At 42.4% G+C, this 15,571-nt stretch overlaps 1 protein-coding gene across 1 annotated transcript in view; it reads right to left on the reverse strand.

Annotated features, from left to right (window-relative positions):
* RARRES1 (retinoic acid receptor responder (tazarotene induced) 1) overlaps positions 1–15,136 on the reverse strand; it is an 18,963-nt gene extending 3,827 nt beyond the window's left edge. Inside the window, exons 1-4 of the mRNA XM_008569506.1 lie at positions 15,020–15,136; positions 12,703–12,705; positions 9,697–9,880; positions 4,720–4,856 (exon numbers count right to left, since the gene is read on the reverse strand). Coding sequence (XP_008567728.1) covers positions 4,720–4,856; positions 9,697–9,880; positions 12,703–12,705; positions 15,020–15,136 — 441 coding nt within the window. The remainder of the gene's footprint in view (positions 1–4,719; positions 4,857–9,696; positions 9,881–12,702; positions 12,706–15,019) is intronic.
* Between the last annotated feature and the right edge of the window lie 435 nt (positions 15,137–15,571).

Here is a 15,571-nt window from a genome sequence, read left to right on the forward strand (position 1 = left end):
AAAAAAAAAAAAAAAAAAAAAAAAAAAAAAAAAAAAAAAAAAAAAAAAAAAAGAAAACACAAAACTAAAAATTTTTCTTGCCTTTGTAATGCCTCTGTAACCAAGTTTGGTTATTTACAAGGCCACATGAATTCAGCCTAGCTGTTAACCACTTGAATTCCTCATCTCTGTAACCATGCTTGCTCATCTGCTTAGACCACATAAATACTGAGAAGCCAAAACTTGCAGCTGCCTGGCTGCCTGTTTCAGATGTATGTTGAGAAACTGAAACGTAGAAACCTGGAATAGTCTGCCTATTAATAGTTTAGCCCTGTTAAACCTGAGCTTGGGGTCCAGATTTTTGGAGCATTAGCTCATCTGGGCCCGCTGGCGTAATAAATACATGACTCTCCAACCCTCTGAGTGTTGGTCGCTTCCTTGCCAAGTCCGTTTCTGTAACACACCAACTCAAGCTCTGCCAAGAAGTCATTATTTTTATTTATTTATTTATTTATTTTAAAAGATGACCGGTAAGGGGATCCCAACCCTTGACTTGGTGTTGTCAGCACCACGCTCACCCAGCGAGCCAACCGGCCATCCCTATATGGGATCCGAACCCGTGGCCTTGGTGTTATCAGCACCGCACTCTCCTGAGTGAGCCACGGGCCGGCCCAGAAGTCATTATTTTTAATATTATTCAGAAATAATACCTTTGGCTTCTATTCAAATCATCACAAATACCAAATTCTTGTAGTCCAAACTGATGATGATTTATTGTTACATTTTCTAATAACTCATCACTTTACTCTTCTGGAGACAGACTTGAAGTGTCTTGTTTGCTCCCTTTTACTTACTCATGACCCACCTCACACCATGACCACCCCTGCCCAAAAGAGAATGATCTCCAGCTGTTGAGAGTAAGTAGGCTTATGTTATTAATATAAGCTATTGAAAGTCAACTTCTTAGCAGAATAGGGTGGATAAGATGGTATTCTATAACATTTTTTTGGCTAATGGAGACCTCCACTTAGACTAAAGACTTGAGCTGACTGATAGTGATGTGCTGCAGGTTAGATGGTTTGGGGTGCTTATGAAATCTGGTACTGATTGATAAGAGTTGGAACAATTCTGTTTTACTTTTCTCAATTCATATTAAAGGCTAGGTATAGAGAAAGTCTTTATCCATTTTATTTTTTCCTAGCCAGCATATCTCCTGTCCTTGGCATAGTCCTAATGGTATTGCGAGTGACATCTATTCTTCAGTTCTAAAGAAATAACTGTGCCGGTAAGATGGGTCTTTTTATATTTGTATTTCAGTCCTTCCTTTCTTTGCCACTCCTCTCAGGCCTTGTTCATCTGGGACTGTGAGTTTATAAGCCTGTATTGCCTTCCACAATTGCATTAAAAGGTGAATTTAACCCTGAATGTAAAGATAATAATTCCCACCCAAAAATGTTTTGAAAAACTGTAATCCCATACTTTTCTGGGCTACCCTGGGCCACAGAGCACCTCTAGTCACTTCCTGCCTCTGTGTTATCTTGGCCTTATCAGCCCTGTCACCCTGTTGCTAGTCTCCCTTTTGCTCTTAGTGACTTTTTAAAAACCATTGTTTGTTTTTCTTGTTGCTTGTGTTACTTCTTTTACTGAAAGATTACAGGATTCCTTAGTGGCCACCAAATAGCAGAATTTGAAAATCTATGTGAATATGTGCATACTTTTCTTTAAGAGAACTCTAAGCTGAAATACATATCAGCCTTGAAACCAAACTTCCCAATTTCTCAGTTATTTAAGTTTATGTTAATTTCAATCAGTTTGTTAGTTTTCATTTAATAGGCCCTAAAGAGATGAGTGGTTTGCCTAGGGTGACCCAGCAAGTCAGTTGCTTATTCAATTATTATTCCAAATCCCACAGGGTATAAAAAATCTAAAACTCTTACTCAAGGACTGTTCTCCCTCTGCAGTTTTGTTTTTTAGCTGTACAGTTACATGTATGTCCCCACTTTCCCACTTGCAGGTTGGTTGAGGGCTATTAATGCACACATGATGGACACCAAAGACTGGTAGAACTAGAGAGAGAAATACGGCTGCTGTTTTTGTATCCTAGAATATCCTGGTGGTAAGTTAGGTAATGTGTCATATAAAACTGCAAAAGAAAGGGAAAGACTGACATTAAAACAACCCTAATTTTTTCTCTGTTATCTCAGTGTGTTGCTCTATTCCTATTGAGTTTTCCTCTCCCATTCAGTACAATCAGTTCTAAATTGTCTTGACACCATTTTCTACACTTTAAACAAACTTTTCCCCCTAACTTCTCAGTTAAGTTAAAAGCCTCTTATTGAGGATATGGTCAACTTGGTAGATGAGAGAGAAAGTCAGAAAGAGAGAAAAGAGAGAAAGAAACTTCAATTAGATGGTAATTTTTATTAAAATGCACTCTATAAGAGGAAAGAAATATGTTCATTTTGATGAATAAAGAGAAAACTTAGGTTTCTAGTTGATGTCCATTTTACAAGTAGCCTTTGGAAGGCACACCAAATATTATAGGCATTAAAAATGCTGACTTAATGCTGGGCAAATCCATGTACTCAGAAGATATTCACCAATGATCCATGGGTGAATACCTGAAGAAAATGAATTTTAAAAATTGGTACTTATGACTGGTTCAGCTTGCCTCTCTCAGAGAAGGTGATTTTGTTTACTCTGAAAATGCCCCTCTCTCCCTACATCACACTTGCCTGACAAAAACCTCAACCCTGGCTAAATCCAGCTGTTCACCTACTGCGTGCCCACACCCGCACCCACACCCACACAGCGGAGCATGACTGGTCCTCTGAGTTATGCCCACCCACACCCTTCTAGGGGCCTGCAGTGCTGCACGGGGTCCCCCACACCCCCCACAGCTCTGCTCAGCCTCGCTCTCTGCTGATGACTTTGCCTCCTCCTTCACTGAGAAGACAGAAGCAGTTAAAAGAACTTCCACAAGCTCCCACCTTGAAATCTACCCTCCTGCCAACATCTGGGCCACTGTTCCCTGCTTTCCCTCCAGGCAAACTCTCCATGTTCCTGTCCAAGATCATCTGGATTGATCTTATCTCTCTTGCCTTCTCAAATATAGTAACTCCAACAACTTTTCCTTCTCTTTCCAATTTGTACTTTGCCCCTCTCTACTGGATTTCTCTCATCAACATATAAATGTGCTGTTACATTGCCCAAATTAAAAACACTACAGGAAAAAAACCCTCTTTCAACCCCATTCCCACCCATCCCCCAGCTACGGGCCCCTCCCTTTCTTTTCTCTTCTTTATAGCTAAATTCCTTGAAAGAGATGAAGTGTCCACTTCCTCTCCTGCGACCTTCCGAACCTCCTTCAATCAGGCTCTTGCTCCTGTGCCAGTGAGAATGCTCTTGATAAACTCTCCACTACTTCCAATTGCTAAATCAAATGGTCAATTCTCAGTCCTCCTCTTACTTGTCTTCCCAGCATCATTTGATACTATCAGTCAATCCTTGAAACACTTTCTTTCCCCATATCTCCAACTTCTAAAGTTAGAAGCGTTCCAAGATTCAATATTTACATAACTTATTTTCTTTGTCTGCGCTCATTACCTGTGAAATCATTCAGTCTTGAGGCATTAAATACCCTCTGTAGGTTGATGACTGTAGCCCAGACCTCTCCCCTGAACTTCAGACTGTTATGTCCGGATTACTATACAGATTCTCTGCTTGCTTACAATATTTAGCATGCACCAAATCAAGATAATTTTCTCTCAAATCTGTTTCTCCTATACTCTTCCCCAATCAGTAAATGAAAACTCTATCCTAGTTACTCAGGTCAAAATCCTAAGAAGCATTCTTAACTCTTCTTATTCTCTGACGTCCATATCCAACCCATGAGCAAATATGTCAGTCCACCAGCATCCAGACACTTCTACCACCTCCACTGCTACCACCCCGGTCCGAGCCATGCCTCAGCCTCTCCTAGATTATTGCAGTACTTTCCTGGTCTTCCTGCTTCCTCCCTGTCTCCCTTCTCAACACAGCAGCCAGAATGATCCTATTGTAAGTCAGATCATATCACTCCTCTGCTAAAAACTCTCTAATGGGTAAGAGGGTAAAGGACAAGACCCTTCTAGTGGCCTCCAAGCCTTACATGAAGGGACGCCCTCCACTTGCCCTCCAGTTGGTCTCATCTCTGCACACACTCCGCTTGCTCACTCTGTTCCAGCCACACTGCTCGTGCTGCTGTTTCTCCGACCCGTCAGCCACACTGCTGCCACAGTCCCTTCTGCCTGAAGGTCTCTTCCCTCATGGGAGGAAGGTTCACTCTCACTTCCCTTCAGCCTCTGCTCCGATGTCCCCTCTGCTCACATTAGCTTTACTTTAGACTAGTTGAGTAGTAATTCCGTCAATACCCTGCATGCCCTTTTCCCACTTTATTTTTCTCCATAGCACTTACCGCCACTTGATATGTATTCATTCATTATGAGTTCACCATCTTTCTCATCTTCTCTCACTAGAATTAATCTCAATGAGGGCAGCAACATTGTGGTTTTTGTTCACTGCTACATCCTCAGTCCCTAAAACAATACCTGGTCCATTGCAGGCACTTAAATATTTGTTGAATGAATGAAATGCAATTAAAACTCTTCCCGTTAAATTAGAAATTTGCATTAATTCAGTCTAAGAACACTGCATTGGTTGTACCTCTTGTGGTGCAAGTTAGTTTTCGGTTTTTCTTACCCACTGCTTCACACTGCTGAGCTGTGCCAAGTAGTAGTGTAAAAACTGGCTTGTCTTTTCCCACATCACGTAAGAGCTGCCGAGAAAAGCCAAATCCCAGATGGGTCTCAGAGAAGGATCGATATGTCCATGACTATCTGAGAGGGAGGAAAAAAGCACATTTGTACTAAGGCATTTTCTGAGACAAAATTTCAGAAGTTTCAGTAATAAAATAGGATTTAAACTTAGTCATGTTAGTCATCTCAGCAAGACCTTGAGCTTGAAGGTGATTGTTGGCATCTGTTTTTACATTACTGTGGAGATTTATATTCTTCATGCTGAACAAATCTATTATAAAACAATTTAATGGCTACTTGCTATTCTGTACACATGCAAAGTAAGAGCTATAATGACACTCAAAGTTAATCTAAAATCTTGTCAGTTGAGAAGCATTTTGAACTAGGTCGAAAAGTCTATCAGTGAACTTCTAATTACCTTCTGGCTTGTGTCTACAGTCAATGTGATGGTCTTTGCTTCCTAATCTGCCAAAATGTCTTTGTCCTCTATCATAGGCTTTAAAGCTAATCAATGTGTTGACAGCATCTCTGTCACTTTTTTTGAACACATGAAGAAATCAGGTGGGTTCTTCCTATGGCATTGTTCTTGGACATAAACTCTTTAAAATTCAGCAAACATTTTTTAAAAACCTACTTAATGCCAGACACTGCTAGAGATAGGGACACATTGATTAATAAATTACCTTTTGTGACTTTTAGGAACTCAAATTTTAGCAAATAATTAATTTATGAGATAACTGTTCATGGACCATCATTTTATATACCTTTGCAGAGATATTCTTTGTCTATATTAAGGCCCTATAATAGTACAGAACATGAGGAATACTAATAAGCTTATTAGGAAACTAATCCTTTTTGGTAAAATAATCTTTAGCATTCTGTACAGAATTCTGTTCTGTATTGGTAGCACTTGACTTGGCTGGTTGATACTAGTAGGACATTCATTCATTGCTTGGGTGCTGTGGAAGACATAATAAAGATGGGTCCCTACCCTCCACATGATGACAGAAATATAGCAGATACAGTCCTTAAGAGAGGGAGGATCAGAGAGCTGGTGGAGAAAAGGAAGGGGGAGGTTTCTTTGGTCTGGAGAGGCTTGGGGAAAGCTTCACAGAGATGATATTTTTGCTGAGACTTGAATTCCTGTCATGTACGTAGGGGTGGGAGTTGGGCACTAGCGAGAGAGCACGCACACTAAGGGAAGAAAACACTGGGCAGGTTCAGGCTCAGTGACTGTTCTTGATAGAGTATGAAATATATTGGCACCAGACTATAAATGGCTTTGTATGCAGTGCCAGGGTGGCTGTGGACTTTGATTCAGTAGTACGTATGGGGAGATGACTTTGCAGGTGGAGTTCAGGACAGATGGAAGGAGGAGACTTAAATCTGACAGACCTGATAGGAGGCTATTAAAGTAGTTTTAGGGGGAAGTAGCACAGGCATGAAGGATGGTGATAGTGGGCTTGGAGAGAGACAAGATGGGTTCTAGATACTTCGTGGAGGTAGGCTTCATAGGAAATGGCAAATTATTAACCGTTAAGAGACAAGTTGAAACTGACCAAAGTTTCTAGCCAAACTCTGGGAGGACAGTATCACAATTAAATAAATGAAAGCCAGAATGTGGAAGCCTTTTGAGTGAAAACAAGCTGAGTTTTGTATTAGGTGTATTAAGTACAGTGTCAAGAAAGCCATGGAGTGGGTGATGTAAAATGCTACAGACAAATCAAGAAGGATAAGGAGCAAGAGAGACCATTAAGTCTGGTGATCTGGGCGGTCCAGATATAGAAGTTTTACTTTTTGTACATAGAGTAGAAACTGAAGAGGAAGAAGCTGAGGCTAAGGCAGTGTGTACAGAATCAAGTTTTCAAGAACAGAAGAATAAGGAGGGAGATGGGTTGATGGTTCTAGGAAGTAATTGGTCAACGGATCTTGACTATCTTTGTAGGGCTAGAGAAGGAACCAGATGACAGATTTCAGAGATGGAAAAGATACTAATGGGGCAAAATTATCGAAGAAGCCAGAGAAACTAGAGTCAAGGGTATAAATAAAAGGAGCCTTAGAATAGAGAGAGAGATGGGGAAGATACAGAGACTTTGAAGCAGAAAAAAGCTGCGGCATCAAATATCTCAATGTCAGTAAAGCAGAAGGTAAGACTGTCTTCGGAAAGTGTGTGAGGCCAGGGTGTGCTCTGGGCTTTGAAGAAATGGCAGAGCTTCAACACAACCATCATGTAGAGTAAAGTAAGAAACCAGAAATAAATAACGAGCAGCGTTGAGGGCCCAGCACTTGGAGAACTTTTTTAGAAGGAAAAACCCGCTGAGAATAAAGCAAAACTGTCTCTTTTCCTGCACTGTCACACCATTCACTGTAGCGCCGTTCATCTAGTCCCCTAATGCTTTCCTGTTAATTAACTCCTGTTAATCAATATCCACGTGCCTTCAAACTTAGAATTGAGCACTTTTAGTATACTTCATTGTCTTTTCTTGTAATTTCTTTAACTTGGTAATGTCATGTTTAAGCTATTTTTATAGATGTTGTTGTAGAAAGTATGTTTCAGACTCCTACTTTCTGATGAGAATATCAGCATTTTATGAATGAATTTGTCATTTCTCCCTGGTATGAGCAGCTTAACCATAAAGATTTCAGAACATTATGGATGCAGGACTCTGAATTCAATATCTTGATATGAACATTTTCTCCTTGCTTTACTGTTAAGAGGTTTCCCATCATGCCTGTTTTCATTGATTGAAAACTTTCTTTATCCAACTCATCCTCATGTATTTCATCTTACAGTGCCTCTAAGCGTTCAGATTTGGTAGGTCAAAACCCATTACCCTAGAAGACAAATGAGTCACACTAAATACAGTGAGGACATTTGAAAGATGGGTGCTAGCAGCACTGCTGTAGAATCACTTGGACAGACGGGATTTTAGCTGATTATTCACAGGTCCTCAGTCTCTTCCTCTGTAAGTAGTACACTGGAGTTTACATACAGGAAGTTTATGAATTTATTAGAAAAAGTAAAACTTTTGGGCCGGCCCGGTGGTGCACTGGAGAGTGCGCCGCTTGGGAGTGTGGTGGCGCTCCCACCAAGGGTTCGGATCCCATGTGGAGACCGGTTCCCGCTCACTGGCTGAGCGCGGTGCGGGCGCAACACCGAGGGTTGCGATCCCATTGCCGGTCCCCGGTACGGGCACGACACTGAGGGTTGTGATCCCGTTACCAGTCAGTAAAAAAGACAAAAAGGAAAAAAAAAAAAGAAAAAGTAAAACTTTTACTCATAATAGAAACCAGACAACTACTTTTGTAGGGGAAAATTAATGTGGAACAAGGACATTCTGAAATGGATTAGATCTTCTCACTTATTAATTATACAATAGTCCAATACCTTGGATCGATTAAATACTGTATAGAACCTGCTGAGGCTTGAACTGGCTAAAATTAACTTTATCTAAAACCCAGTCTTTTCCGTTTTAAGTAGATCATTTTACATATACAGACAAGCTATAAGTAGCACCATTAAATGTCTCTGCTGAATTTCCAGTAACAGCAGAATTTGTAAGTTTTGTTAACAAAAAGGTGCCCCTTGGTAAAAATAAAATTTTTTTGAAGTTTCATAGTAGCCACATTAAATTAGATTGTTATAGAATGACCCTTATGGGTATATAGCACTTTTTAACTGAACATAATCTAGTTAACCTGTGCTGTTAAAAAGTGTCCAAAATCTAGTGATCCTGTGATAAATATTCAAAGAAAAGGTCGGTCCTATACAATTTCTAAAATTTGTGTCTTAAGGAGAATAAATAAACCCTATTTCCCCAACTATAGGGGAAAAAAAATCCCTAGGTAACTATATATTTTTATGTATTAGTCATTAGCGCATTTATTTCCAGCAGTATTAAGTATAAACAAATTCTACTACGACATAAGATTTTGAATTGCTCTTCATAATTCTTTGCACAGGATTTGATCCGAGTTGTCAGAGAATTATTATGTGAGAATCCAAGGCTTTGAATTTTAGAAATGCAAGGAGAAGTATTCCACTTCCAGTTTTTCAAGAACACTTAGTCTCATTAAGCTGATGGGGTGAAGGTACACTCAGGAATGGAGACTGCAGGTCCCCTGGTGTTGAAATGGGTTCGTCGTGGCATCAGGGCAAATGAGTGAACTATGAGAGCGTGTGGGATGGGGAGTGCTGTTGTGGTCAAGCTTCATACCCAAGTGCAACTCCAGAGATGTCTTTTGTAGGTTTGAAAATTGGATTTGCCAGTAAATGTTCTGAGTCTCAACTGCTGCCCACATACTCTGCTGAGTGCCAGCACAAATGAGCTCTGCTTCACTTCCGCTGAGTCACTTCAGAGGGCAGCTCATGTATTAGAGATGGCACCACTGCCCATTAGCCACTGCCCTGAAATGAGATAAACATGACTCCACTGCAGCATCCCAGAAAGGACCTGAGACAGTTGGCTCACGCAGCCGTGGTGCATAAGGCTGTGATGGGCTGAGTGAAGACACTGGAAGTCGTCATGTAAAATTTTCAAAGCCACCACAAAAATCTCAAGAAATGTCACTCAGGTTTCTGGACTGAACCCTGAAAACTGCACAACTGTGTGCATGTTCCATTGCGAAGAACTCTCTACCTCTTACTTGGAGGCTCAGCTCTTGCTGTGCCCTTAGTTCTAGGATGGGAAGTGGGGAGATTAACGGGGCATACATAGCTTTTGGTGGAGTTACTATATTGCACTAAAGATGAAGAAAAGGAAAATGAAACCTCTGAGTTTTGTTTAAATAATTAGGCACACCACCATCTATAGTTGAATTAAAGTGCCACTTTAGGGGTAAAATTTAAGTGATCATTCTTTTTAAATTTTAGCAATTACATATACTCCTGAATATAGAAATTCCACATATGAATTCATACCAGGTATGCTGACTATATCCAAGGGGTTCTTAAGTCGCTTCATTTGCTTGAAAAGCAGGTAATCCTCTTGTAGTCTTCTCTTTTTCTCGAGGAACCGTGTACAAGTTACATTAACAGCTGGTCTGGGTTTCTGATTCTTGAAAAACACTTGAGCAGAACATTTCCCCAAATGTTCCTCACCTTCCTGAAGTAAAGATTTTGGAATTAAAAAGGATGATTCCTTTTCACCCCCGACCCATTGCATTGCAGTGGACACAAACACACAAGATTGAGAAGAGTTGTTGTACACGGCAGGTATGATCTGCATCAGGAGATGTCACAGGCTTAGCTTTAGAAAGCAAGTTTTGTGCTCACAGCTGAATATAACAGTCCTTCACTCCTTCCTACTATTTTAACTCTTGCTTTGTGACTGTGCCCTTATAAAATAATGCTGGGCCTGCTCCAAAAAAATTTCATCGATGTTCATTGAGCACTGCTTGGCTCAAACCTCTAGGACAGTGGATCCTTTACCCTCTACTGTGGACCAACATAGGGCTTAGCCAGACCTCAAGGTTACTAACTTGAACAAAAAGATGACACCGGCTCCTGTTAACAAAAATAACAACATCTTCATGCTGCCTTATGAATTAGGTCCTCTTATTCCAATTTTAAAGGTTAAGATACTGGAGTTTAAAGAGGAACCTACCCCACGTCTCACCTTTGTTTGCATTCATATTTAAGTGTGGATGTAACGGACATTCTAAGATCTCCCTCACTTATTCTCAAATCCAGAGACATCTGGAACTTCAACTAGACATTTCTAGAGTGTTGGCTCTTCGCCCTTTGGGGTCACAGATTCTTTATCCTGACCATAAAAGCCAGGGAACCTATTCCAAGAAAAATGTACATATGCTCATACTATCAGCATGGGCCTAGAATTTGAATTTGAAGTTCACGGGCCACTATACACCACCCACCCAAACCCATCCAAGGGCCCCTAGTCAAGAACTTCTGTCACAATAAGCTGGTCAAGCAATTGAGGCAATAATCTTTCCATTTTGCATCCTGAGGGGTATCCCAGTTAAAACAACAACTAAAAATAAACTTAAAAAAGAAAAAGCCCACAAAGAAACAAATCATAACAAAAATGGGATCTGCTTAATAAGCCTATCTCCAAAACTAACTCAAAAAACTGAAATAGACTTTTGTTGGGAAAATATAGGAAAATGGTCAGGGCCCCTCAGATGTTCAGAATCTCCTGCCAAGCATTTGCTATGAATAGGTTGTGTGTGGGCAGAATTAGTGTGCCTGTGTGGCGCTGCCACCTTGGCTGGAATTTTACTGCCTTGGGCAGCCGCCACCACACAAGTGGCCATGCTTTCTCCACTTCCAAGGACCTGTTTACTGTTTACCTAGCTCATAGACCTGCATGTAAAGGGTCTGGTGACCCAAGCTGGCATGTGAAAGACTTGTGACCCAGTATGTGAATGAGCTTAAGGGGTCTGTGAGCTCCAGACCCAGCCCTAGCTCGACAATTGGCCCAGTTGGTGCAGGATTACCGGCAGGTAAAAGAGCCAGATAACTGGTGTGGTCGTGTAGCTCTACAGTTGGCGTAGTTGACAGGATTCCGACATTAGCCTAGCCATAGCAGAGCACCACAATTGGTGTAGTCTGTGACAGGATTCTGAGCAGTTACAGGAGCAGAAAGCCCTTGGAAGAAGGAGGAAATGTGGCTACTTTTGAATATGCTCTGCCCTATGGCCACCTTCCTATTGAATGGGATCTGGTTGCTGCACACTGTACTGTAAGGCAGCATAGACCAGGTACCACAATGCAAAACCGCTTGGGAGGGGGAGGAAATGTGGCTGTCCTTGAGCATGTGGTGCCCGGTGGCCACTTTTCTGCTGACTGGAGCCTGGCTACTGTTAACTAGGCTGCAAACTGATCAAGATTTGCAGCAGAAAGCAGAGTTGTTGGAAGTATGGATAAATGTCCTGGAGGATGATACGCAGTGACTGGCCACTCCTGTCCCTCACACCAGGGAAGATGGCCAACCCAGTGGTGAGTTGGAGGGAACCATTCATCTCCAGGCACAGCCTGTTGCACACAAGAAATTGAGACAGTAAAGCAGCAGAAACAGGGAGAGCCCCTGGCTGCTACAGCTATGGGGCCTAGGGGTGGATGGTCTAACGTGCTCTAGAGACGATATAGTAAATACATGTTGTGTTTGCCTGAAGGCAAATACCTCAAAGGGTGCCACTTAAACCTGATGGCTGGATGGGTGCCATAAAAACCCTAGAAAAGAGTGCCACATGCAGATGGGCAGATGACCTGAGGATGGGTGCCCCTGCAGAATTTCAAGTATGTTTTCACCTAGTGAAAAGGTGGAAAAGTTAGTCTCCATTACTACATGCCTGTCTTGGTGGCAGCAGTTACAGAATAGCCGCAGATATGTACAGGGGCAGGGCAGCTGCTCCTTGATGGACTGGGTGAATGCAGCTGTTTGAACTGTGGGCGAATGCTGCAAAAACTGCCTGAGACTGAGTGAGTAGCCAGTGAAAGCCAAGCTGATTGAAGTAATTCAAAAGCTGGAGAAAAACGAGGGTGAAGCAGATAAACTGTTTGCTAAAGACATTATCTTGGCAGTGAGGCAGTTAGATGCTAAGAACCAGGACAATGGGGAAAATGCCCTAAAGGCATTTGAGAAGTCTGAATGGGTGCATCACAGGCCCAGAGGGTGTTTGAGAAGTTTGGGAGAGCACCGCTCCCATCCTAGAAGGACTGAGTTGTCCCAGAGGACAGACCTGAGGTGTCATTGCCCTTGGCAACCTGCTCCCTTCATCCCAGCTGCTCTGGCTGGAGCAATCCTGCCTCAGCACCTCCAAAGAGCAAAAGCCAAAAACATTGGTGGTGTTAATGTTGTGTTAAGTTTTCAGGCGAGCAGTATGTGAGAGCAGTGGAGGCACAGCAGCCTCCACCTAGATTTCAGAAGATGTATGAAAAAAGCTCAGGGACTCAGGCGGAGACCTGCTGCAGGGGTGGAGGCACTGCAGAGGTCATCTACGGAGCAATGTGGAGCAGAAACCCCCACTGAGGAAATGTCTAGTGGAGCCAGGATGGCAGGAGAGCCACCAGGAGCCCAGAACTGTGGGACTGATGGCAGGGTGCAGTGCCAGCCTGGAAAAGCCACAGGCACCAGGGCAGCTCAATGGGCTGCTCTTGGCAGAGGTGTAGGAGCAAGGTTGCCCTATGCTTTAGGGGTGCAGGTGCCCCAGTGTGCTTAACGTTTGCCCTGTTTGGGTTTTGGATTTGTTTGGGGCCTGTTTTTCCTTTCTATTCCTCCCTCCTAGAATGGGAATGTGTACACGGTGTCTGTCCCACTGTATCTTGGGAGTAGATAAACTTGTTTTTGACTCTTTACAGGTTCACAGCTAAGAAGGACTTTTGCTTTTGGTTTCAGAGGAGACTTTGGACTTTTGAGTTGGTGCTGCAACAAGCTAAAGACTTTTGGGACTGGGATGGAATGTGTAATGTGTGAACGTAAGGGTAATTTATCCTAACTAAGGGAACATTGTGGAAGATTCTGAATGTGTTGATTATTAGATGAGGAACCCTGATGCAGTGGATTGTTGGGAACATATAGGAAAATGGTCAGGACCCCTCAGATGTTCAGAATCTTGTCGAGTATTTGCTGTGAATAGATTATGTGTGGGTGGAGTTAGTGTGCCTGCACGGCGCCACCACCTCAGCTGGAATTTTACTGCCTTGGGCAGCTGCTGCCACACAAGTGGCCATGCTTTCCAACTTATGGCTTCCAAGGGCCTGTCTGCTGGTTACCTAGCTCATAGACCTGTGTGTAAAGGGTCTGGTGACCCAGCCTGGCGTGTGAGGGATTTGTGACCCAGTATATGAATGGGCTTGAGGGGTCTGTGAGCTCCAGACCCAGCCCTAGCTTGACAATTGGCCCAGTCGGTACAGGATTACTGGCAGGTAAAAGAGCCAGACAACTGGCATAGTTTTGTAGCTCACAACTTTCCAATGGGTAATTTTTCCTCCACAGGTGCTAGTTGTGAGTGAGAGTGGATTTTAGTGGTGCATTAAGATGCTAATTTTTGTTGCAACATAGAAAAAAGATGAAGGGAGCGTTCAGGGAGAGGCATATCAAATGGCAGAGACAACTTGTGCATGGTCTTCTTGATGTTGAAGCCATTTCCAGGGAAGAGAAAAAGAACCAGGTGTTGCTCCCTTATGTTTTTCATTCCCTTTTCTCCCCTAAACAACTCCACAGAATCAAAGCAGTTGCCTGAAGGTAAAAGAACTCTCCTCCCCCCCCTAAAATGGAATATTTCAATTGGCTAGCTGTGCTCTTAATGTATCTACAGGATCAAATCCAGAGAAATATACTGCTGGTCAAAATAATCTAGTAATTGTTTTCGCTTTAGCTTTAATCTAACACTTTGAGTTTGCAACACAAGAAATCAAAGTCATCTTTCTTATGCTTTAAGAAAATTTTAATTCTCTGTTTAAATAAACAAAGTCAGAGTATATTGTTGTCATTTTAGATTTTGTTTCTGAATATCAGAGCATTCTTTCAGTAGCATCAGGTTGGGGGAGTCCTGCCTTCACCTCCAAAGCTCTGCCACCCAGAGACACATTAGTGTTGAGGCTTCCTGTTCATCCCAGGCTGCTTTGACTCAGCACAACACAGAGAGAATTTGGGCTGGTCTCTCCACCCATGTTCTGGTTGCTACCTCCCAGCTTGCCCAGCAAATGGAAGCTCATCTGGCTCTATTCCTATATGTTTTCTATTTGCTTTCTTCTTGAAAACAGAGAAAAGGGAACTTGGCAAAATGTGGTCTGCTTGGTCATAACTGGTGAGGCTAATAATGCCTGAAGCATACACTGGGAGTGCTCTGTGTTTTACAGAACCTCTATGTTTATAAGCTCGTAGAACTGGCCTCAGGCTATGCTGGCCTGCCAACCTGAAATGTCACCAGCTGACAGGAAAAGGAACAGGTTGGCATTTGAGAGTGACTCATTCAAAGGACTCTAAGGTGCTAGGACAGATACCAAAGGGAGCTGTGAAATTCTCTCCCAGGCCTAAGGAAGGGGGAGATGATGGCTTTGTGGATTGTTTTAAATGAAACCTGCATAAGGCCATGAAGTTGAAGTAGTTAAACCTTGAGCTGCCTAGTTCTGTTCCTCAATCTTGAGAACAAACAAAACAAAGCAGGAGAAAACAAAACCTCCAGGTCACTACATATTAAGATTCTCATTTTTTTCTTTTCTAAACCATATTTGTAGGAGTTGCCACTAGGATACTTCGATAGTGGTGGGGGCTTACCTCTGGGTGGTAGCGCTCTGTGCTAAACACCAGGTCAACTTCACATCCCTTTTTTGGATTAATCTGAAATACAGAAACTGAATCTTGGTATAGTGGACGCTGCATTAACATCTTCATATCTGAGAATCATACTCTTGGGATAACATGACATGCAAATGGTAGCTGTTACGTTTGTACCTGAATATAATTGGTGATTTTTTAGGAGAAAAGATCTCAAATTTTGGCCTAATTTGTCATTTTGCTTGGTAGTTTGACACCTACTCACAAAGAGAGAGGCTGAAAAAGGGAAACGGTTGTATTATGGCTGGACACTGACTTTGTGAGAGCAGCTAAGTGAAAAACAGACAAGCGTATGGCGGGACCTGGACTGAATTCCTTCACTCCCCGACTACTCAGGGCCTTCTGCACGCCCTGCTCCAGGTGCTGGGGCTACATGAGTGAGCAAGACAGACGAGGGCTCTGCAGGATGCCACTCACAGTCCAACAGGGGATACGGGCAACAAACGTGTTATAGATAATAAATTGTGAGTTTTCACGCAGTGATAAGTGAAG

The sequence above is a fragment of the Galeopterus variegatus genome, unplaced genomic scaffold (assembly GCF_000696425.1).
Source record: "Galeopterus variegatus unplaced genomic scaffold, G_variegatus-3.0.2 Scaffold504, whole genome shotgun sequence".
Lineage (NCBI taxonomy): Eukaryota > Metazoa > Chordata > Mammalia > Dermoptera > Cynocephalidae > Galeopterus > Galeopterus variegatus.